This window comes from Erithacus rubecula (genome assembly GCF_903797595.1).
Source record: "Erithacus rubecula genome assembly, chromosome: 17".
Classification (NCBI taxonomy): Eukaryota; Metazoa; Chordata; class Aves; order Passeriformes; family Muscicapidae; genus Erithacus; species Erithacus rubecula.
This window is the reverse complement of record NC_136669.1, coordinates 8,526,815-8,549,929: the sequence shown is the minus strand read 5'-3', so window position 1 is coordinate 8,549,929 and position 23,115 is coordinate 8,526,815. Positions and strand designations below refer to the sequence as shown.

At 38.7% G+C, this 23,115-nt stretch overlaps 1 protein-coding gene across 1 annotated transcript; it reads left to right on the top strand.

Annotated features, from left to right (window-relative positions):
- Positions 1-1,053: 1,053 nt before the first annotated feature.
- On the top strand, positions 1,054-20,351 carry GSPT1 (G1 to S phase transition 1). Its single transcript, XM_079320678.1, has 15 exons — positions 1,054-1,521; positions 10,498-10,545; positions 10,809-10,850; positions 11,570-11,797; positions 12,813-12,846; positions 13,315-13,392; positions 14,599-14,779; positions 15,134-15,288; positions 16,222-16,362; positions 17,108-17,201; positions 17,535-17,615; positions 17,991-18,164; positions 18,590-18,679; positions 18,984-19,152; positions 19,859-20,351. Exons 1-15 carry the CDS (start codon positions 1,221-1,223, stop codon positions 19,909-19,911), a joined length of 1,869 nt encoding a protein of 622 aa, XP_079176804.1. The 5' UTR covers positions 1,054-1,220; the 3' UTR covers positions 19,912-20,351.
- The last annotated feature ends 2,764 nt before the right edge of the window (positions 20,352-23,115 follow it).

Here is a 23,115-nt window from a genome sequence, read left to right as displayed (position 1 = left end):
AGGAGAACTTTTGTTCTCCAACCAAAAAACTGCCCTGGGTTCTGTACCAAATGGAGACTTTTCATTTTTAGTTCTAAGACCACCTGCTCAAAACAATTCTGTAAGCAGTCCCACAGTGTTCTAATATGAATAATGCTGCAGATGGCTCAGTCATCGCATGTCAGCACTCCAAGAAACTCCCAAGTATTAGCTTTGTGTAGTTATAAACACACTGTACCTTACAAGAAAAAATGCTGCCACAGCCTCCTGCAATCCCGTAACAAAATCTTCTTGTTTCCTCTATGTTCCACGCTGTTTACTCCAAATATACTTAATTTCCAGCAATGATTTTTGGGTTTGTTTGTCGAGGTTTCGTTTTAAAAAACTTCTAGGAGTCGTACAGTGGAGGGAGGGCCTCAGTGTTTGGAAAGTCCTACTGGCTCTGGCATAAGTGGATGGTTTATTTAGATGGTAACAACGAAATCAGTGTCCTACAGAATTACCAAAAGTGGAACTTTCCATGCAGCCTGTCCACTTTCAGCTGGGCAGGTAGGGCAGCGTTCCCTCCTGCCTCCCGTGGGAGGCCGTGTGATCCCACAGCTTTCCCGGGAGCACTGCTGCCACCACAGACAGCCCGGTCCCTCCGCAGCTCCGCCCTGCAGGACGGGCTCGGTGTGGTTTCGCACCGATGGCAGCTGACCCGGGCGGTTCCTGTCCCGCCTCTGCGCAGCTCTGCCCTGCAGGACGGGCTCGGTGTGGTTTCGCACCGATGGCAGCTGACCCGGGCGGTTCGAGTCTCGCCTGAGGCGTTCGCGCCAACTCCGTGTCCCGCATCTCCCTGGAAGAGGGGGCGGGACCGGCAGGGACGCACGGCGCCCGTGGGGGCCGCCGGGAGTTGCAGTTCCTGAGCGCGCAAGGAACGCAGGCAACTCCATTTCCCGTCTGTCCTCGGGAGGCGGGCCGCTGGTGCGTGCGCGCAGCATGACGGGTATTGTAGTTCTTGCGCCGCACTTCGGACGTGCAGCAGGAGGAGGGCCGGGGCAGATAAAAACTACTACGATGGCGGTAGGAGAGGCTGCCGGGAGGGGGTACGGCGGCCCGAGAGGCCACACTGCGCTCGCGTCGGGGCGGCGGAGCACACGCGGAATCGGCGGAGCGAGTGCTGAGTCGGTGCCGCCGCCGGCTCCCCCCTCACCCGGGAGACGCTTCGGGGCCGCGGAGCCTTGTGGGGCCGCCACGAAATGGAGGCGAACGGGAGCGGCAGCGGGAGCAGTAGCGACTCGGCTCCCGACTGCTGGGACCAGGCGGACATCGAGCCGGGTAGTGGCGCCGGCCCGGGCTGCGCCCCGCCGGCCGCGGAGGCCGAGGCGCAGCAAGAGCTGCTCGGGGCGGCCTTCAGCCGGCAGCTGAACGTCAACGCCAAGCCCTTCGTGCCCAACGTCCACGCCGCCGAGTTCGTACCGTCCTTCCTGCGGGGCGGCCCGGCGCCCGGCCTGCCGCCGCCCTCGCCCCCGCCCGGCCTCCCGCCGCCGCCGCTGCTCGGTAACCGCGGGGCCGGCACCGCGGAGGGCGAGGGAGGCAGGGAGGGATGGGGGCCATGTTGGGAGGGAACGGGGCGAGCGTGCCGGGCCCGCGGCGGCCGGGGAAGGGCCACGCGGGGCGGGCGAGGAGCCGGGGCGGCGCGGGGGGCACGGCCCGGGGCGGGAGCAGGGTCCGGCCGCGGCAGGGTCTCCGGGACGGGAGGGGCACGGCCGGGGGAGCCCTGCGGGGACGGGGCTGGGCGAGGGGCGGCGGGGCAGCGCGGGGCAGCGGCTGTCGGCCCCCGAGGCGGGGGCCCGGCGGGTGCGGGCCCTGCGGGCTGCGCTGCGAGGCCGCGCCGGGCGCGGGTGCTCTGCCCGGGCAGCAGCAGAACTGGGCTGCCCGCGCTCCCCGGGGAGCCCCTCTGCCTCTCGCTGGGACCTTTGCTCGCAAAGGGTCACCCGTGATGAGAAAAAACACACAGCTCTGCTTTTCCTATAATATATAAAATAAATACAATATATGTAATGTATATAATATGCAACATTAAATACTCTAGGAGTTGTTGAAGATTTTGGAGGTAATAAATTTAGTGTTGCTGGGGAGAAAAGCACTGCTTCAGCCACCAGTGGCTCAGATGTATCTCAAATGTCTTTTTGAAGATTATATCAAGTAATTTTTTTTCCTAACATAATGCCGATAAAGGATTAGTAGGGAAAGGAGTTTGGTCCAGCTGGCCTCAGCTAATGGAATAACCTGAAATTTACCCTGCTTTTAATTTAAAAGGATCTTTGTGTACGCAACCAATGTTTATACTAGATTTACTTTGCATATGGGAAATTAAAGGAGAGCTACTTTTCCATTTCCAGCTCTAAACTGAAGGTTCTTTCAAACATCAGATATACTGCTTAACTTTGTGGTGGTGTTTTAATGTCACTCCTGCAGCTAAGGAGTTTGAGATCTTCCTAACTTTTCCTATAATTTTCTGTATCCCTATTAGTGTAATATGAAACAATCTAGTGTTTCAGGTATTTATCTAGTAATTTAATTTCACTAAAGACATTATTTGTTACGTTATGTTTGGCATGATTTCCTTTTGGCTGTCTTATTATTTCTTATATTTTGCCTTAATATATTAAGTGGTCTTGATCTCCCTAGTATCTAAAGTTAATAGTTCTTAACAAGTAAGATCTGTAACTTTTCTATATGGTGCTTTAATATTTTTGTAACAATATACTAACCTATATTTTATGTTAGAGCTGTTCAACACTCCTGATTTTTAGCAGAAGTGTAGCTCATCTACTGTGCAGGCAAGCAGTGTCTAAGTGCATTAAAATAAACTTCAGAGAAGGTATGGGCAAACTCTCAAATTCCATTTAGAATAAATGTATATGTTAAAGGTCACAGAAGTAGAGGTAGAGTGGGTATCTTGGGCCTGTGATGAACACATAGTGCACCTTTGAATAATCTTCAAAATCCATTCCTGTATTTTTCAGCTATTGGTATCTGAATTGAAGGTTTGGGGTTTTTTAACTATGTAATCAATACTATAACTGAAAACTTTCTTAGTATTTTGAATATTATTAGGATAATTTTTTTTTTTTAAATTTTGACTGCTTTTGTAAGATGTCATTGAAAGCTTTTTATAATTTCTGGGTTTTTTTTTTTTGGTAGGAATTTAAACTGCATCTCCTCAACTACTCATTATTTCTTCACTCTTCTTTTCTTCACTCTTTTGCTACTTCTGCAGCCTGTGATGAGCCTGAATTCTGGAAAAATTCTTTCCAGAAATTAGGGATGATTGAAAGCTGTCTGATCATCTGGAGTGATCAGGATAGCTTTGCTTTGGGTCTTTGTTGCTCAGTACATTTCCAACATAGTGCTATGATTTACCTGGCTTGAATTCACCTTGATTACTAGATCTTCTTTAAGGTTTAGGATTTTGAGTTTCTCTAAGTAGCTTCAATGCCCCTGAGATTTGACAGACAAAAATCTGTAGTTAAAAAAAATCAATTTCTCTCCTAACTGGGATACTGTACTCCTTCAGGTCTGATGTGCATGGTTACAGAAGATAATTGACAGTCTTCTCCTTGCAGATGTTTGTGTAAGGTGACAACTACTTTCCTGGCTGGAAGAACTAGGTGGAGGTTGCTCTGAAAATAAGTCAGAACAACATGTGATTAGACAATAGTGCTGAATTGGTTACTTTTTAGCAGCCCAGTTTGTGTTTGTTCCAATAGGGAATTAGGTGCTCTGTGACACTCATTCTTCATTATATGGTTCATAGTGGGAGAACTTAAATTAGCCTTGATTAATCTAAACCTTAAGAAAACTGAAAGGTTGGGTGTCACTTTAAGAATTTCAGTGGCTTAAAGTTCTAGTAGTACTTTTCTTCTTGGAACTTTCTCTTGGTGAGGTTTTGTTCCAGTCTAAATTCCTTAGTAATTCAAAGGCCATTCTAGATCAGGATAAGTGTGTAGTAGCAGCATGGCATATAAAAATTCCACAGGACTGATTCCATTGTGTAGCTGCAATGTCTAATAGTGTTTCCTTTCATGCACATTAACTTAATATTTCTAGTAATTAGAATAAAATTTCTGTCATTTTGTTTAGAGCACAGAAGGAGCACTCTCAGAAGCCATCTATGGAATTAGATGTTAACTTTCTAAAACTGGGAAGCTCCTGAGACCTGCATTCCTAATAGATTACTTTAGAACTGGTTTACACATGCTTGCTTTTGATTGCTAATTTTTTGTTAGGAAGAAAGCTGACTGATGTTTCCCACCAATATAACTTCTGTTCAGAATTAATTTAATTCCAAAATAATTCTGAAATTATCATTTGATTATATGGGAAAAGCATATTAGTTACATTTTTGAACCTAAGGAATATACTAAAACCAGTATGTTCTAAATGTTGTAGCTATGAAGACTTGCTTTTATCAAATTGTGTCCAAGTCAAACTCATTTGTGTAAAATTTGTCTTTGTTGGAGTTGATTGGAAATGTGAAGACTTTCTGGTTTCCTGTCTGTGCCAGCCATGACTGCAGCACAGTTGTTTGAGAGGTGAACTGGGAGGGTGTCACAGACATGTTGTACTTCTGGGGAGACTCTCTGGCACTTGCTGGACTAGCAAACTCAGCTAAATTAAGGCCAGGTGTGATACTTAATGAAATGACTGTAGACTGTGTTAGGGCCTCTAAAATGTTCATAGTCACAACTGTGCCTTGCAACTTCACTCTTCTGTAGCTTCTGTACTTTTTTGTACTATGGTCTTAATTTTGTAGTTGTATGTAGGAGATAATTATATTTGGGTGGCTTTTTATTTGTTTCTGTATCAATGCATAGTTCAGAGGGAAGAGTTAACACAATTTAATAAGATTCCTATTTTTTTTTTTAATTTGGTACGAGAGAGTCAAATTGTTTTTGAAAATGCAGCATCAATTGCATTTTTGTGGTCTAATTTTTGTTACTGTTTCTGAATACTCACAGTATTCTTGGTAAGATTTATCACAGCTTCCTTGTATGGTCTTTACTATATTTTGTGTTAGTTTTTCTTTTCAGAACTAATTTTTAAGTATTCACTGTTGACTCTGCTTGGAGCAGGAGACTAAACTAGCTAACCTCTGGGATCCCTTCCAACCTGAATTGTTCACTGGTTTGAAGTATTCAGTGGTAGTAGCAGAAGAAAAAGCATCATTAGTATGAAAGTAATAAGAATAAAAAATGTGACACACAGCAGCTGGTGTAAGGAAAAAGCATTTGTCCTTTTGGTGTATTAGGGCTACTGTTTAATTTGCTAGTTCTCTTGACCACTTCAAATGAATTTCTAAATGTCTTTGTTAATGACTGCAGTTTAAACAACTTGCACCTTCAGTCCTGAGCCAAGCAAACATCTGGCTTAAAATTCAGTGCCCCTGTTTGCTTCACTTCCTAAATATCCTCACTTGCCTGCAGTAGTCACTTCTGAAACAGTTGCATTCAAGCAGCTGGACATCCTCAGCCTTCAAGTGCTGTAAATAACTGGATATTGCATTTTTCTTCCTGCTTTCTCCTACCCTCATTTTTTCTGACCTTGTAGCAGCTGGGACATCTGTTTGTCAGTCAGACAGAGGTGGAGTTTCAGTATCTTCTGCTTCAGTTCTGAAACCTGTTGTTTCCAGAGCAGGATGATGAGTTATCTGTACACTGGGTTCCCCAAAGCCTGTTATCTCATTTTACACTGTGAGACTCTTCAACATCTCAGTCCTAAAGAGACTTCACTGTTCATGTGAAGTTGCTGAGAAAGGCTTGTCTAAGAATAGCCAACAATTCCAGAGGCTGTTGTGTTAAAGGGTTACATGGGTGTTCATGTCTGCCTTGGAACAGCCATGTGCTATGATTTCCTCCCAAGTGTTGGTAGTGCTACTGTTAATCCTGCAAACTTGAACTGCTCACATGGCAGCAAATCAGGGTTGTATTGTCAGTGCCAGTATATGGGATAAATTATTCTTACCTAAAAATCTTGATTTGAGTTGGCACTTGACTATCTAGAGCAGTCTTCTGTATCAGCTTCTCTAGACAGATGAGCTGCACAGCCACTTCTAAAACAGTCAGTGCAGAGAAAGGCTGGATGTCTTGGCACTGACAGGTGATCAGATATAAAATACCTGTGTGATGCACTCAGGGTGCCAATGTGTTACACAGATGTCCTTTGTCTACATCTAAAGTGTCCCCAGGAAGGTGGCCAGGATTGTGTTGCTCCTGTTAGAATCATTGATCACCCTCGTGGCCTTGCATGACTCCAGGAAAAGGCACACAAACCCCTGGGAGTCAGCTGTGCACTGCCTGAGCTGTCCTGGGGTACAGGCAGCCTGTGTGGCAACTGGTTGTATGAAGCTAAGATAGATAGATGGTTTTATTTTGTGTTTTTTTATCATGAAGGAATAAAGCAGTAATAATTTAATTCATTACATTAATGACTATGTTTTGAAGGGGTCTGTGGAAAAATAACAGTGATTGTATTTCAGTACAAAAGTTAGTTTAGGACAGGTGCTGCAATACAAAAAATATGGATTATACTAAAGATTGTGCATTATGAGACATCTTTGTCAGAGTGGAATCCTGAACTGCTGAAATACTGAGCTTGGTTTCTTGATTATCTGTCTTAAAAATCAAATTATCAACTGAGCACAAATACTTGGCCTTAAGCAAAAGAGGGCTTCAGTATATTCCCTGAAAATCCCCATAAGCTTTCTTAAACTTAGTTGTTAAGAAGCATGTCAATTTTAGATAAGATAAACATAAGGTGTGTCCTCACTGGGGAAGGAAAAAGGTGGCTCTTTTACTAAGCTAACATGTTGTTACTCCTATGAGTATGAAACAAGTGGTAAGTTTTTTAGTGCATTTTACAGAGTCATGCTAAGCTGTTAAAGCTGCTCTTGCATTGGTGCATTTTAAAAACTAATGTGTCCCCCAGTGAAGCTGGGGCATAGGCTATAAAGCAGGGCAGAGAGGAGAACCTAATTCTGAGTTAACCTTTCAAAACAACTGCCTTACAGTGAACTCCTGAAAACCTTTCTGTACAATTCTAAGTATTGAATATAAAGCACTTTGTTCAGCTGTAGGACTTACTTGTGCTTGACGTAATTTTTGTGTGTTTTTGTTATCTAAGAATCTCTTGGGGTTTTTTTTTATTCTGCTTTTCACGCTGTGTGTGTTTGATGCAGACTATTATTTTTTACTTTGCTGTAACTCCCTTTATGCTTTCATTTTAAAAAATGGGGGCAAATATCAGTTACATAATGCATGACAACTGTTGAGACTGTATGACTATTGTGTAAATATGTGCTACGTTCTAATATAAATTAAATTTAAAAGCCATCTTCTGTTGTTTATCTGCAAGCATTCTAATATGCTAATGCTGCAAAGTTCCTGGCTTATAGTCTTTTAAAACAGTCTTTTCATAGGTTGGATGGTAACTTCAAATTTGTTTGTACCTGTGCAGCTTTGGGTGTACAACAAAAATGCAAACAAGTACAAAACTTGGTGTGATATGCAACAAACTCATCAGCTGTAGTAGAATGCTGTGTGAATGAATTAGGCAGAGTGGGTTCTTTAGGACATTAATTGTATTTTAGAGAGATCTGTCATCATATTTTACAAGTTATGCAACTTTGGACTCTGTACTGGTAGTATGCATACACTTCAAGTAAATTTTACATTTAAAAAATCCCCACAATTGTCTTTTCCAGATAAGACTCTGAATTACATAATGTCATTTCTGATGGCATCAGTAGATAAATGCAGCATCTGTATCCATTTTTGCCTTTGGCATTGACAACAAACATATTCCAAAAAATGTCCTAAGGCTCTGATGTAGATCAGGACTAAAGATAAACCATTCACTCCATGTAATACCATGGATAAGGTTGCAACAGCAGTTCTTGACTTAGGGCTTGAAGGAAAAATGGAGTGTGGTTAGGTGTAAAATCCAACAGTTGCTTATCATGTGTAAATACAATAATTTGAGGGGTTAAAAAATTGGTGTCACTTAAGGCATGTTGACTTGAAAACTAGATTTCCTACAAAGTATGTTTTGAATCCCTCTAATATGAAAGATTCCTGTCTGAATGATCTTCAGAAATGAGGTGACAGACCAAAATGCACCAGCCCTGTGGTCTAAGGAAGCAGTAGGTTTGCATCCTTCTTTTCAGGTGAGGGTCTTAAGGTACATTTCAGGCAATCTGTTCACTTCCACACAGAGTAAATGGTAAAGCCTTTGTCTGAAGTGTACCAATGTGTGAAATAACCTGAAATGGTTTATCAGAAGTAAACAATTACTGTGGAAAGTGTTTATGTTTGTCACTTAGAGCATGTTAGCTTTGAAATTAAACTTCTTTATTTATTTACTTGGTTTCTTAACAATAATTCTTTTAGTGAGTGGTTTATGTTTCTTTCTGCTTTGAAGAAACAGTATGTGTTTGATATAATTGTGTTCTCTTCCAAAGCCTATCTCCACTTGTGTACCACAGTGACCAGAGTGAATAAGTAGCTGTAGTTATAGCTGATTATTTGTTGTCCCCCAGTTGTGTGGCACGAGTACTCTTTAGCATCCAAGCAGAAACTGTCTTATTGACTCTTCTGTGCTGTACCTGTACAAAATTTTACAGAGGGACTTTTTTTTTTTTACTTCCTATCTGTTAGTTGTGAAGAAACTTTTCCCATCTACATACCTGCGGTATTGCAGACTAGAAAGTAAAAACTGAGTTTATATGAATGTTGTTGATTGACAATGATATTCTTATAAAGTATATTTCTATATCTTTTATTTAGCTCTCCAACCACTTGTAGACTTTCTGTTTCAAGGCAACTGCATTAACACTGCCATTTGATACATTTTTCATTATAGACAAACTTCTGGAGTGAAATCAAAAGCTTATTGAAATGATATTGTAATTAAAATATTTATGCATCCCAACCACAGTATATGTGAAATAGCCAACAATCTTCTGATGTGCTACAAAATGGAAGCTTTAGGTTCACACCTAGATTTTGTGCCACGTGCTTACCACACTCAAAAATGGGCTGATTTGAGTCTTTTCCAGCTGCCAAATGGGAGTGGTAGATCATTCCTTTAAAAGGATCTAAGGGTATTCTATTCTTATGCTTTTACTGACTGTATTAAATAATTCTCTTGAAGTCTGGTTGGTTTCTTTTGGGAGTGTAACTCACGTCTGATCCAACACAGGCGTGCAGGGAAGGGTCTCAGCCGGGCATGGCTCTGCCCCCTGCCCAGTTTGCTGCTGGCCACTGGATGTTGTGCTGTGACCCACATTCACCCTGCCTGCAAAGCCCTGTCCTCTGGCCCCCTGCCAGCTCTCCCGGCGCTGCTCCACTTTACAGGAGTCTGCGGCAAATACGCAAACGCTGCGAAAGCAAAGAGGCTTAGAGTCAGGTCCTTCTCTCTATGGATTTGTTCTTTTGAGGGGATTTGTTTCATCTTCAGGTCCCATCATGTGTTTAGAACTAGTGATGCTCTAAGATCTGTGTTTAGAATTCAGTTGAAGGAGAGCTGGAGTACAGCTAAACGGGGTATGAATTTTGTGGTGGAAAAAAAAAATTAACTTGTTTCAAAGCATTATGAAGTTGAACTTGTACCAAGAGAAAACTAAATAGGTTAATGTTTTAGGGATAGTTATAAAAGGACCCTTGATCATATGAAATAACATCCCAAAACTTGAAGTGGTGTAAGTGTTAATTGGAATGTATCACTCCTAGTAGGTTTAATAATTAGTTACACCTTGGCATAAAATATAGTGGCATGGTTCAGTGCATGAGAGGGTTGAGTAATTCTTCCAAAAAAACGTACTTGTGGCTTTGATAGATACACATGACTGGTGAGATTGCCCTCCATGTAATGGGACTGTGCTGTGGAGTTTGGGGACTGGCAAACTTAGCAGACATCTGAATGAGTTTATCATCACTTGACCCTAATAACTACAGAAAATGCTAAGAATTTGTTTTTAATAGCTTGTTTCTATTTTCCACTCAACATTTAGTGGAAGTGAGGCACAAGAGCAGTGTAGGCATGGCTGTAAGCAGCAGCTGGAAGACCCTTTCCCTGCAGTTGTGACAACACATTTTGTCTTTGGGTACAGTGAAACCTCTTTGAGGTTTTTAAACACCAGTTAGACACTAACACTTACCAATAGCCAGCATGCTCAAAAATGTTGGGCAGGTAAAACACTATAGGGCACACAAAACACTATGTATAGAAAAATTGCTTGCTTTTTTTTATCTTTCCATGCAGGGGGAGAAATTATTTTCACCATGTTTAGGCAGTATTCTTTAGCAGTATTTGTCCTTAGAGGCTGTGTTTACTACCACTTGGCAAGGAGAGAAATGGTTATTCTTTCCATACATTTCTTGCAATAAAGGTGGGAGATGATCTTTTATGGCAAAGTTTGTAAATTTGTCACATCCTTGTAATTTAGAAGATAAACTTTTTTTTTCTCTGCAGGTGCACCTGTAGAGCCTTCTCCAGAGGAGCAGACAGCCTCTTGTGAAGGTAGTTGTTTTTGTGATCTTCATTCCACAATTTTTAAAATAATATAGGAAATAAGCTCCTCTTTTAAATCTCTATGAACCTTTTCCAATCTTCATTATTCTCATACTACTCTTGTAAGGAAATGTGATCATCTGTAGTTATTTACAGTTTTATAGGCAGTTGAGAAAGGCTCATAAAGTGGCTTATGGAAGATCATAAACCTAGCATGGAACAGAATTTTCAAAATGAATATGTGTCTTTAATGATTCATTTGTTTCTCCTAGGTTCAAATGCTGCTGTTAACATGGAAATTTCAGAATCTGTTGGTAAGACAAGAATTGTTTCTTTTCACTATGGTGGTACTATAATGTACTACTGCACTGCTTTTGCTGAACTAGTGCAAACAAAATAGTAGAGCCTTTACACTTACAAATAGTCCTTAGTATATTTTGTTGTATCCTTATACTTGGATGAGGAAAGAGGTAAATTGAGCACAAGTATGCATTGAGAGCTGCAGTTGGTTTACTTGGACACTGTAAAATGATCAGTGCTTTATTAAAAAATAATTTCATATTACAAAATAGCCCCATTGACGTGTGGAATAGTGATTAGCAAAAAACTTTAAAGTGCTCAGCAACGTGAACAATCAAAACATGAAAATTGTATCTTTCTCGTTGTTTTTATATGGTTTATGAGTGAACTTAAACTATAATCCCTCTCCTTTGCTTTCTAAACATATGGTGATGTGTGTCTGTGGATTCAGACTAGTGTGCTAGTCTGCATGGGTCTTCAGATTTTCTTTTTCTTTGGAAAATTGTTGCCTTGTTGAAACAGAAGTTTCTGTATCCTAGATTTCTTATGTTAGCACACAAGCTTGAAAGCTCCTGGTATTAATAATTTCAGAAACAAGCAGGAGTTGTCCCTTTTTCTCTAGGAAAATGTTAACAGACCTGGTAGTTAAAGCTTTGGGGCAGGGCCTTTTTCCCAGGGTTTTTCTTTTTCATTTCCTTACCTATTTGAATGTATCTAATTGGTTCATTTTTAGTGGAAAATGGAGAGACAGAAATGTCCCCAGAAGAGTCATGGGACCACAAAGAAGAGCCCAGTGAAGCAGAGCTAGGAGGTGGTCCTGCAGGGGATGCAGGGCCCTCTGAAGAGAGCGCTCAGGAAATGATGGAAGAGGAGGAGGAAATACCAAAACCCAAATCTGTTGTAGCACCTCCAGGTGCTCCTAAAAAAGAGCACGTAAATGTAGTATTCATTGGACATGTAGGTGAGTTGTAAGTGAAGGTGAAGCAATTGGATCTATCTGATGTGTATTATCTAGAGCTCTGAGATCAGAAATTAATGCTGTTCTTCGTATTCACTATGTCCTGAGGCTCACAGGAGCATTCATTCTAATGAAGCTGCTCTGGAAAATGAAAAAATGGAAGGTCTTTCAGGGGTAGAGTGCCAAGAGTGTGTTCTGTTTGACACAATAGTGCCTGTGTTCATGATTTCTCAAGTTCCTGCTCCTGTTCAGTGCTGAAGTGACACATCTGTGTTTATGATCAAAATCAGAAACAAAATTGGAACAAAATCAGAAAATTGTATTTGTTTTCTGCTTAGTTTAAATAAAAAGGGTTCTTGCTATTAGATTAAAAAATTATTATTCTAAATACTTAATTTGTGGGGTTACAGCAATAGCTGAACAATTAATTGTGAAAATAAGCATTTATAGCAAAATACCTTCATTTAATCGTTTCAACAAGCTTCATAAAAACTTGATGTCAGAAGTAGTGTAGAATTATTGAATCACAAGTTATACAGTAAATTCTGTGTTTTCATTTCTATAGTTACTTATCACCTTAAAAGTACTATAATTTAGTCCCTGGGTAAATTCAGGATGGAGTCACACAGAGTAAAGGAGCTGGGGGTAGAGGTGCATCCCAATATTGAAGAACAGCCCACACAAATCAGGGACAAGGGATAAAGGAAGCAGGGAAGGGGATTTTGCAAGAGCTTCCCCCACTCTTGACCCTGGCTTTAGTTGGATAACTGCTTGGGGAGGAGTTTTTGTTATGGATAATGCTGAATTTATATATATGAAAACAGCATGTTCAAAATTTGGTGTAATTTAATTGACAACAAATTATAATGGGAACAAGGGAAGGTGCAAGATGCTTCCAAAAACTTGTGTTATGGTTGAAAAAAGAAGTCATTTGGAAATAAACTAGATGACTTAGCTCATATTGGTCTGCTGTTTCTAGAATTGTACATTGTTGATGACTTGAATTAATTTTTTTTAGATGCTGGCAAGTCAACTATTGGAGGACAAATAATGTAAGGAAACTCTTAAATTTTTAAATTTCCTGTTCTTGTGCATTAAAAAACAAAATTAAAATGAGTAATATTTTCTTTGTGGTTTTAATCAGCATATGTAATACTTTTATAACAGCATTTCTATCCTTGTCAATTCAGGTACTTATTGTCTTTGGAATTTCTTAATTCCAGCACATTAATGTTATTGCTATAGGATTTTCACTTAATAAAAGTAACTATGCAAAAGCAAACATTATCAAATTTTTTAAATTAATCACTTTCTTAGAACCTGGCTGTTTTTCCTATGTATTTTTAACTGCAGTTTGAAACTGCTTTATACCATAGGTTAAACTTTGTCCTTTCTGTAAAGATTTAAAAAAAAATTAATATCTCTATTTCCCAGTCATAATAGTCTGTATATGTATTTAACTATTTGGAAATATCTTTCTGCTTTGTGTAAAATTGTCCTTTTATTTTCCCTCTTTTTAGGTATTTGACAGGAATGGTTGACAAAAGAACACTTGAAAAATATGAAAGAGAAGCTAAAGAAAAAAACAGAGAAACATGGTATGAACTTTGCTTTAACTGCAATGAAACTGGTTTTAGTCTCTATCCCAGTAGCCCTGGCTTCCTCCAGGCAAGATGGTGCTCTTGTCCTGGGTGGATTTTTTGTGGGCCTCTTTTTTGCTTTGAGTTTTGTTGTTGTTTTTTGGTTGGTTGGATTTTGGGGGGCAGTGTGTGTAGATACAGCACATGTAGCAGCCTGATTTCTGCTTCAATCAACTGCAAAATTGATTTCCCTTTTGAAAGCTTTCTCTTTTTGGCTGGAGGATAATAGGGGTTCAGAGGGCTGTGGAAAAGGAGCAGCTAAAGACTTAGGGATAGAGCAGCAATGGAGCCCTCAGGGGTGGGCTGAACTCACTGAATTGTGAGAGAGGGGAATGGAAAGGATGACAGAGTTCTTTTCACCAAGCAGCATCTCTTCAGACACCACCCAGTCACTACAAAACAAAAGCTAAGGGTGTCTACAGGCAGCTGTTAATGGTGAAAAATATTGCTATGTTAAACCAGTTCAGTGGTGTTATCACCACTTGTTTTATCCTTAATAAGAGTATTTTTTTTTCCTTCTTTATATTCACCAGTTTTCACAAATCCTGAAGGAGCTAAGTAAAGAAGGGTTTTTTTGAAATTTCAGTTTATCTAACTGAAAGCTAACTCGTTGGTGGCCACTGGGAAAAATTATTAGGAGGGGACAAGAGTCGATATAATGAAAATATAGTGTGATAGTGTGGATAAAGATGGTTTCTATTTCATAATCAACTTCTGCTTAATATGTGCAAATAAATGAGAACTAATAATTATAATTCTCAGTAATTCTCAATATATATATATAATTCTCAAATCAGTACTAATGTTTTAGTTAATTATGCTGAGAAGGAAGAATTGTTTTGTATTTGATTCTGAGATGTTTCTGAGACTGAGGCAAAACTTAAATTATTTGAGGTTAGATCATAGCTGAAGAACTTAGAAAATGCAAATTGTTTATTAGAATTTTTAGAACTGAATCCTTGTAGGTATGTGAAGGAGATCTGGCAATGTACTCTGCAGCTCACTGTATACACAAATCAGTCAAAATCACTGTTGGTCCTGGATATACTTGAGATTAGCAATGCTGAAGTGGTTAAAAAATTAAGCAAAAAGGTCTCTTATGACTAACAAATTATACATAAATTTAATAAAAATTAATAGAGTATTTGGGTTGGAATTTTTTAGGTACCTTTCATGGGCCTTAGACACAAACCAAGAAGAACGAGACAAAGGTAAAACAGTAGAAGTGGGACGTGCCTATTTTGAGACAGAGAAGAAACACTTCACTATTTTAGATGCTCCTGGACACAAGAGCTTTGTTCCAAATATGATTGGTGGGGCTTCTCAAGCTGATCTTGCTGTGCTGGTAAGGACAAATCAGATACTTTTATTTTGCATATACTGTGGAATTAAGTATCTGATTTTTATTTTTGTTTGCTGCTTTATTCTTTTGGTTACTTACAGCAGATTTTCAGATGTTAGATTTACTGAGATGAATGAGTCTTGGAGTAATTTAACAGCTTCTTAAAGTTGTCCACAGGTGTCATGTGTTTTTTACATGTCACTGGAGAAACTAATGGGTAATACTGAGGATAAACCTGTGTATGTTGTAAGCTTTAACTAGGTCTGACTATGTAGAGTTTTTTTAATAAGACAGTATTGTTGATTGTTCTGTTGAGATAATTGTAGAAATTTTATTCAAATATGTGTCTTTAATTAGGTTATTTCTGCAAGAAAAGGAGAGTTTGAAACTGGATTTGAGAAAGGTGGACAAACAAGAGAACATGCCATGTTAGCAAAAACAGCAGGTGTAAAGCATTTAATAGTTCTTATTAATAAAATGGATGATCCAACTGTAAACTGGAGTAATGAAAGGTGAGTTTAATATTTAAAAACTAATCTTCATTGACAGATACTGCAATAAAATAGTTCTTAGGTAAAGTAATTTTTGTATCCTATTTTTGCTGAAAGAATGGTTGACTGGTGGACTAAAGACAGAGGTTATAAAACTGGCAGGAAAACCAGAAGCTCAATGCCTAGGGTAGTGCCTGTCAATTAAGCTGCCAGTTCTACACTCCAGCATTCACTGTCAACTGCTTGGATCCATGCAGACAAATCTAACAAACCCATGCATTTTAGCATAGTTTAATTGTTGACTTGGAAACTTTATACTGAGTCTAAAATGGAAGTGATTGTGTTTTCTGTAGTCAAGGTTGCCAACCTGTTATGCGTTCTGCCCAGGATTGTGGAAGTTTTAGTGGGAAGCCATGAGGGCCTGTGCAACCTTGGAATGTCAGCCTGCTTCACTAAGAGACTTAAGGCACACCCAATTCTCTGAAGTGGTCCTGCCCCAACCTTCTGACATTATTGAATTCACCCCAAACTGAGAGGAGGCAGTGTGGCAGAAATAAATAGCATGAAACCTCCAGAAACTGTGCAGGAGATTGAGGGAGACTGAGCCAGCACTGAAGTGCAGTCTGGAGCATGACCCCAGGAGGTGTCTGCGTGGTCTGTCCTGCTGTGCTGGCCTGGATCTTGTGCAGCTCTGTCATTGAAGTGTCTGGAGAGCACTGATGATGCTTTATGGAGCAGAGGAATGAGGGGGAATAGGGGAATTGACAACTCTGAGCTGTACTGGAAGGTTGGGGAGAAGATGCAAATGGGCCTTCAGATTTTCATTAGGCTTGCTTGCTGCTCACACAGTAACTTAACTGGTGGAACTAAAATATTTGCATGTTTTTTAAAGCACAGGATTATGTTATGCTGGAATAAGTGGAATTTACCTTGATCTGCTTGTCATTTTAATAGATATGAGGAATGTAAAGAGAAACTGGTGCCATTTTTGAAGAAAGTTGGCTTCAATCCCAAAAAGGACATTCATTTCATGCCCTGCTCAGGACTGACTGGAGCAAACCTTAAAGAACAGTCAGAATTCTGTCCTTGGTATATGTATGTATCTTAAATTTAGCAACTTGAATATTTGCTGTATTTCAATAAAAGTAAATGCTTCAGTGAAGCTGGGAGGTAGCAGAGCGTGATATGTTGTAGTTGTATGCCAAAGTGCTTGAGGAAATACAGCCAGAGCAACAAGAACACAGCCCTGCAATGTGCCAATGAAAAGCATTTGCAAACTGCAGAAGATTATTAGTAAAATATTAGCAGTGTTCTTTGGCTGTGTGAGTTCAGTGCCTTAGGAGCACTAGAATTTGCCAGTGATGCTGTAGCTGACGTTGCTAGAATGAGTAATTGTTTGATGTGAGCAGTTTGCTTGAAGCTGTATTATAATTAGGGACAAGCCATGTCTCTCAGTGGATGTCATGTTTTTCAATACTGTTCAGTGTACTTTAAAAAGAATTAATGGAAATCACATTTGGACCTAGTTTATGGTTTTGTATTTCCAAAATATATTGTACATCTGTTGTGAGTCTCAAAGAAATAATCAATTTGTGTAAAGTTTGCCTGTAATGTAACTTTAAAATGTTCATTTCCTGGGTATTAATATGTTGGTTGGGGTAAAGTGAAAACACTACTGATGGGATGCTATAATATATTTACCTGTCTTAGAGGTCATTGTTCTAAATGATGACAAGATGAAAATGATTCCTTTTGTTGAACTGCATTTATCCATTTTAAGTAATTTTTTTAAATGGAGGGGTGCTCACAAAATTGAAACAAATGCCTTCTGCTCTTTTAGTGGATTACCATTTATTCCATACCTGGATAATTTGCCAAACTTCAACCGTTCAGTTGATGGACCAATCAGGCTGCCAATTGTGGATAAATATAAGGTACAGATTAAAATAATAACATGGAAAGTATAAAGAGGCTGTTTTCAGAAAGCAGTAAAAGGACTATTTACTGTATTTCTAGAGGGTATCTTTTTTCTTAGTGTTACATTTCCAACTGTAGAATAGAGGGGGGAAGGGGAAGTAAATTATTTTGGCATTGTATTAAACTCCTAAAATCTGTAATCTTTCATGAGAACAGTTTCCAAAACACTCAGTCTAGCAGTGCTAGATATTCACAGAGTTAAGTAATCAAACTCAGAGGTAAATCATAAATAGAATGGATTCTTTAGGAAAATATTTTCAGTTGCTATGTAATGATTTCTTTTTGTGAAGGACATGGGCACTGTGGTCCTTGGGAAGCTGGAGTCTGGCTCTATTTGCAAAGGACAGCAGCTTGTGATGATGCCAAACAAGGTATGGTCAGGTTTAGATATAAAAAAAATTTACTGCCATAAAAAAGGACACTTGTTTTTTAAAGATACTCATTACTTTAAATCAGAAAATGTTCTGTTGCTCTGTTGAACACAACTAAGCTCTCACAAGGGTGATGTTTCTGGGGACAGGGGGTGTGTGTAGCCCCTTAGCAGTCAGAACTTGGGTTCTCCTTTAAATATTAGTAATTTATCATTCAAATATTTTAAATGTTTAAATGTTCTGAAGCTTGACAGAACCAAATATAATGAACTTAAACTGTAATGGAATTATTTATTGAAATACTCATATATTACAGTTACTTTGTACCAGACTAAAATATTCACAATGCAAAACTACATGTTTGTTTTCTTTAAGCACAATGTGGAAGTTCTTGGAATCCTTTCTGATGATGTAGAAACTGACTCAGTAGCCCCAGGTGAAAATCTAAAGATCAGACTGAAGGGAATTGAAGAGGAAGAGATCCTTCCAGGATTTATTCTCTGTGATCTCAACAACCTTTGTCATTCTGGACGTACATTTGATGCCCAGGTAGATTAACTATATTTTAATTGCTGTATAGAGGGGTAAAAACCATAGAAGTATTTCATGTTTTGCCAAATACAAAGCTTCAGTAATATGAAGTTTCAGTTCAGATTTGTTACTCACTGCCATATCTCTAAATGGGCAGTAACATACATATGTAACACTGACATTAATTTGAGGTTTTAAAATATAGGTTGTTTTAAATGTAACTTCTCAATGAAATTTTAGGTACTTATAATGGTGAAAGCAAGACCTCATCAGGCCAGTTACTTTCATATTATAAACTAATGACTTACAAATTTTTGCTCTTTGACAATAAAATTTTGTGTATGTTGTTCAATAGACTTTTTAATACAGCTCTGCATTGATTATTTTCTGTTCTTTTGTAACTGAAATTAGGAAAAATGCACTTATTTTCAATTGTTTTACAGATAGTGATAATTGAGCACAAATCCATTATCTGCCCAGGTTATAATGCAGTGCTGCACATCCACACCTGTATTGAAGAAGTTGAGATAACAGTAAGTGTCATATTAAGTTGTGATGTGAATATAAATAATCCCATTTGGTGGGATGAAGAGTTCTGTCATGTCATACATCTGTAGAGCAGCCAAAGCAACAGAGCTCCAGCCTTGAATGGAATTCTGGGTTGTGCCCTATCACAAACAGAAATGGATGTAACTCTTAGCATAAGCCTTCTGAAAAGTGACCGAATAAATACTGCAAACTTTTTCATGTATTTGTAAGTATAGTCTTTCTCAGACAAATTCCATTTGTTTGTAAAGAAAAATAACCCTTGCTATTTTTTTTTTTTTTCTTATACAGGCCTTAATCTGCTTGGTAGACAAAAAAACAGGAGAAAAAAGTAAGACACGGCCCCGTTTTGTGAAACAAGATCAAGTCTGCATTGCCCGTTTAAGGACAGCAGGAACGATCTGCCTTGAGACATTCAAAGATTTCCCTCAGATGGGTCGCTTCACCTTAAGGGATGAGGGTAAGGCTGCTTCAGCAGCAGGCACTGACTGCTGCCAAAATTCACTTCAACTCGGGCTGCATGGCAGTGAGGTATTAAAATGCTGTTATCTAGTGGAAATCACTCTCTGGGTAACAAAGGAAATGTAAATCTAAGCAAATTGTTGTCATTGTGCAGAGTTCTTGCTGGTAACAAGAGACAGTTTTATTTGAATCATGTGCAGAAATGTTCGTTGTAAAACAAAAAACTGGATTTGAAAAATAACCACCAGTGCTTTTTTTATGTGTCCTGGAACATTCACCTACAATATAAATACCATAGTTTCACTATTTAAAGTTGAAAAATGTCAGGGAGGTTGTATGTTGGGCTGTAAGATGCACACCTTGGAAAAACTCACAGATTTGTGGGATGCATTTAAAATAAATGATTTGAAAAGCAGTAAACAGATCTGGTACTGATTCTGCCTTGCATTCTCCCTAGATGAGTGTAGAAGCAAACAATTTTTCCACAATCCACATTGTGTTCTTTGCTGTCAGAATAGCAGGCTTACTATTTTTAAAATTTTATCTTGCTTTTAAAAATACATTGATGCTACAACATAATAATTTATTCTCTGTGATTTCTAATACTTGAGAGCCTGTATTTTGGGGCAAGTTTTCATGTTCTTGGAGATGTCTACATTCCTTTCACAGTAAATATAACCCTGCTGTTTGTCTCCTTGGTTTAGGTAAGACCATTGCAATTGGAAAAGTTCTGAAACTGGTTCCAGAGAAGGACTAAGCATTTTTCTCAATGACCCCGCACAATACTGTGAGGAAAATCGACTCAGCAAAAGCCTACTTCACACCGCCGTCTTATTTTCTGCCCATTGATAAACTTCTCCCCATATTTTGCAAAGACAAATTTCACAGCAAAGGTCCACATTATGTCAGCTTTCTCATATTGAGAGCTCTGCTATGCCACTGTTGAATTTTCCCAAAAATAATTTTTTTTTTCTCCCAAATTCTGCTTCCTTGGAAAGATTCGGCAATAGCTTTGTAAGTGATGTGGACATAATTGCCTATGATTATGAAAATCTAAAGGATTTTTAATGTTTAATTTCCCCCAGCATCTATAGTAAGACCTCTTTTTTCCAGGCAGATCATTCAGAGTGTGCGAGTGTGTGTGCACATGTTACAAAGATGACTACCATGTTAATAAACTGTTCAATTTGAAATCTTTTTCGGTATTGGAATTGCTTTTGAATAATGTTTTTTATCTGGATGTAACGCAGTTGCATTAGCTTTTTAACTTCCCAGTAACCCAGATATTTGGTTACTTGGACTTTTCTAAACTTCTCAGCCTCCCCACACACACAGTTTTAAATGAGGCAATTGGGCACTCAACCAAGTTTGTATTAAAATAATTAGGTTTGCCCCTTCCCTTTCTTGAATGCATTCTGAAAATTGAAAAACATTCATGCAAATGTGGCACCTTCATTAGCTTTACATTTGTTAATATCTCCAGCAAATTTAGGTTGACCTAACATCATTACTAGACACAGAAGTCAATTTTGAAAGCTAGAACTACATATTGTGTCTTTACAAAAAGTTCAGCATTATTAAATTCTTAACTGCAGAAAATGCTAACAACCAGTAAATCAGTGAAACTTGCAAAAATAAGAGAATCTGTGGCAATAGTGCCTATTAGTATTTATAAGAGCTACATTTTGTGGGAGAACTGGGCCAATTAAAAAGTGCCAGTTACATAAATTACTCAGTTCACCCTGTCTTTAATTTAGAGGACTGGATAATCCTTTGCTGTTTTAAAGATCAGTCTGAACTGAGAGGGAGAAAGACTATTTAAATCCCTAAGAGTTTGCACATACTGAAATATGGGAGGGTCAGAATCAAGCACAGTCTGTAAATTTTTGCATATCAAAAAGCAGTGTAAGCTTATGAGAACCAGTGAAGTTTTTCTTGAGAAACTAAAGCAAAACTGGTTCAAAGTAAAGCTTACTCAGTACAACTTGAAGGAGCTGCATAATAAAACCCTATTTAGCTGCACTTTGAAAATGGACTGTCTGCAATTGCTGTCCTGATTTTAACAATTAGGATGAAGGCTAAGGGATTTTTTTCATTTTCCAGAGTATTAGTAGTAATTATTAAAAGGTATCTTCTGAGCTTCTTCAGAATATCTTAAACTAAACATTCTCAGCTGTAAAATTGGTGAGCCCATTTTCTCCCCCAAAAGTTTACAGTCTAGTGACTGTACCTGAATTGAAACTCAAAACTGAAACAGATTTACCTTTTTTGGGATTTTTTTGGTTTGTTTTGTTTGTTTCTTTGTAACTGTGGAACTCCCATTCATTTCACTTACAGCTACATTGTATGGACAGAAGAAGTTATTGTCCTTCAGTTTCATATGACTACACTTGTAGCTACCGTAATGCATGGAATTTAAATAAATTTTATTATGTCTGCAAATCTCTGGGCTTTTATTTTTTTGGTAAGTCAGAGTTTAAAAAGTAATTTTTTTTTTGCTACCAAGTGAACAAAACCCATGGTTCCTTGGATCTTAAACTAATGAAGAAATTAAAAGCCAAGGAAACTTACTGTCTTGTTCATATTCTGGACTGACAAGATTTCCAGATATCTGATTGCTTTCTTGAAGTAAGCCATGGATTTGAAATTTGCAAAGACCATTATTGGAGAATACTTACAGTTAGATTCCTAAATTGTTAGGCCCTTTAAAACTTTTTTTTAAGGCATTGAAGTGTATCTGAAGACTACATGATGTTCCAGCATGAGTTTTACCCTGTTAAGAAAACTTAATGTGGGAGTTTAAAACTTCATTATTTTGAGGCTGGACTGAGTATTTAATATTAAACTGAATAATCACCTGGTGGGTTGGAGTATCAATAGATAGAAAGTATGAGTATTTCCATTATTCATCCCATCTAGTGCATTTGATTCCATTTCCATAATTCCATTTAATGTCACCTTGTCTGTAAAGGGAGAGCCTGCTTTATTACCAATTCATTAACAGAATCCACAATTAAAGACACTCCTTATCCTGTAGGAGGTTTTTATTTGGGTATAAAATATTTGCATTCTATAGCAAATATATGAAAATGTAAGGCATAAATGTACACAAATTGGCTGCATTTTGGGTAGAAGAGGTGGAAGTACATTGTATTTGAACAGTCATCAGATTACATCTCAACTTTTTCATTTCATCTCCATTCTACATTTTATAGTCCCATTTTTGCTACTACTAAATATAGCTAAATCTAGATGAAAGAAGACAAAAAGATAATGTGGCTTTGTTGGAAATAAATACTATTTGCTAATTCACTGATGTAATAAACTTTTTTAAATGACCATTTTGAATACTTCCTTTTGTGAAAATGTGGTATGCTGCTTTGAAGATGAAACACAAATAAAGGAGCTGTGCAACCACAACAGCTGAAAGGAAGGGGGGGAATAAAAGAGGAAATAAAAGTTGGATTGAAGCTACAGCACACCTAGGAGCACTGCCAGGGTAACTGCTTGCATGGGATACTGGCAGGGTATTCATGGAGTAGCTTTAACTCATACCAGCAAAACTCTGAGCATGTTTCTGCAGAAAGGAGAGACTGGTTTTTTCCCTCAGTATAATGGCATTTGCAGATGGGGATCACACCTTTCTCTCTGATTGTCAGCCAAAGTTTGGAGTGTACATGTGGCTTGAGTGCTTGGCCATGATGTAACGTACAAAAACATAAGTTATTATTCTATAAATTAAAACCTTGTATGTCCTTGAACTGAAAACCATGGTATATGTAACAAATACTAAATGCAAAAAAGAATCTGAATGTGCAGCAGTACTAATTATTTGGCAACAGGAAAAGTAAAGCACAGTAGTTGGAGGAATGGGTGCAGTGATCAGTTGAGCAACATTGCCATCAACTGTCTACATGAAACCATTCCAGGTACCTTGGTCATCTTAGCAGATAATCAGGAA

Bases quoted from the DNA above. Each gene is read 5' to 3' on its own strand.
- GSPT1 (XM_079320678.1), top strand. From the start codon at position 1,221: ATGGAGGCGAACGGGAGCGGCAGCGGGAGCAGTAGCGACTCGGCTCCC. The intron at 12,847-13,314 runs GTAAGGAAACTC...CCCTCTTTTTAG, and splicing joins ACTATTGGAGGACAAATAAT to GTATTTGACAGGAATGGTTG. The intron at 17,616-17,990 runs GTATGGTCAGGT...GTTTTCTTTAAG, and splicing joins TTGTGATGATGCCAAACAAG to CACAATGTGGAAGTTCTTGG.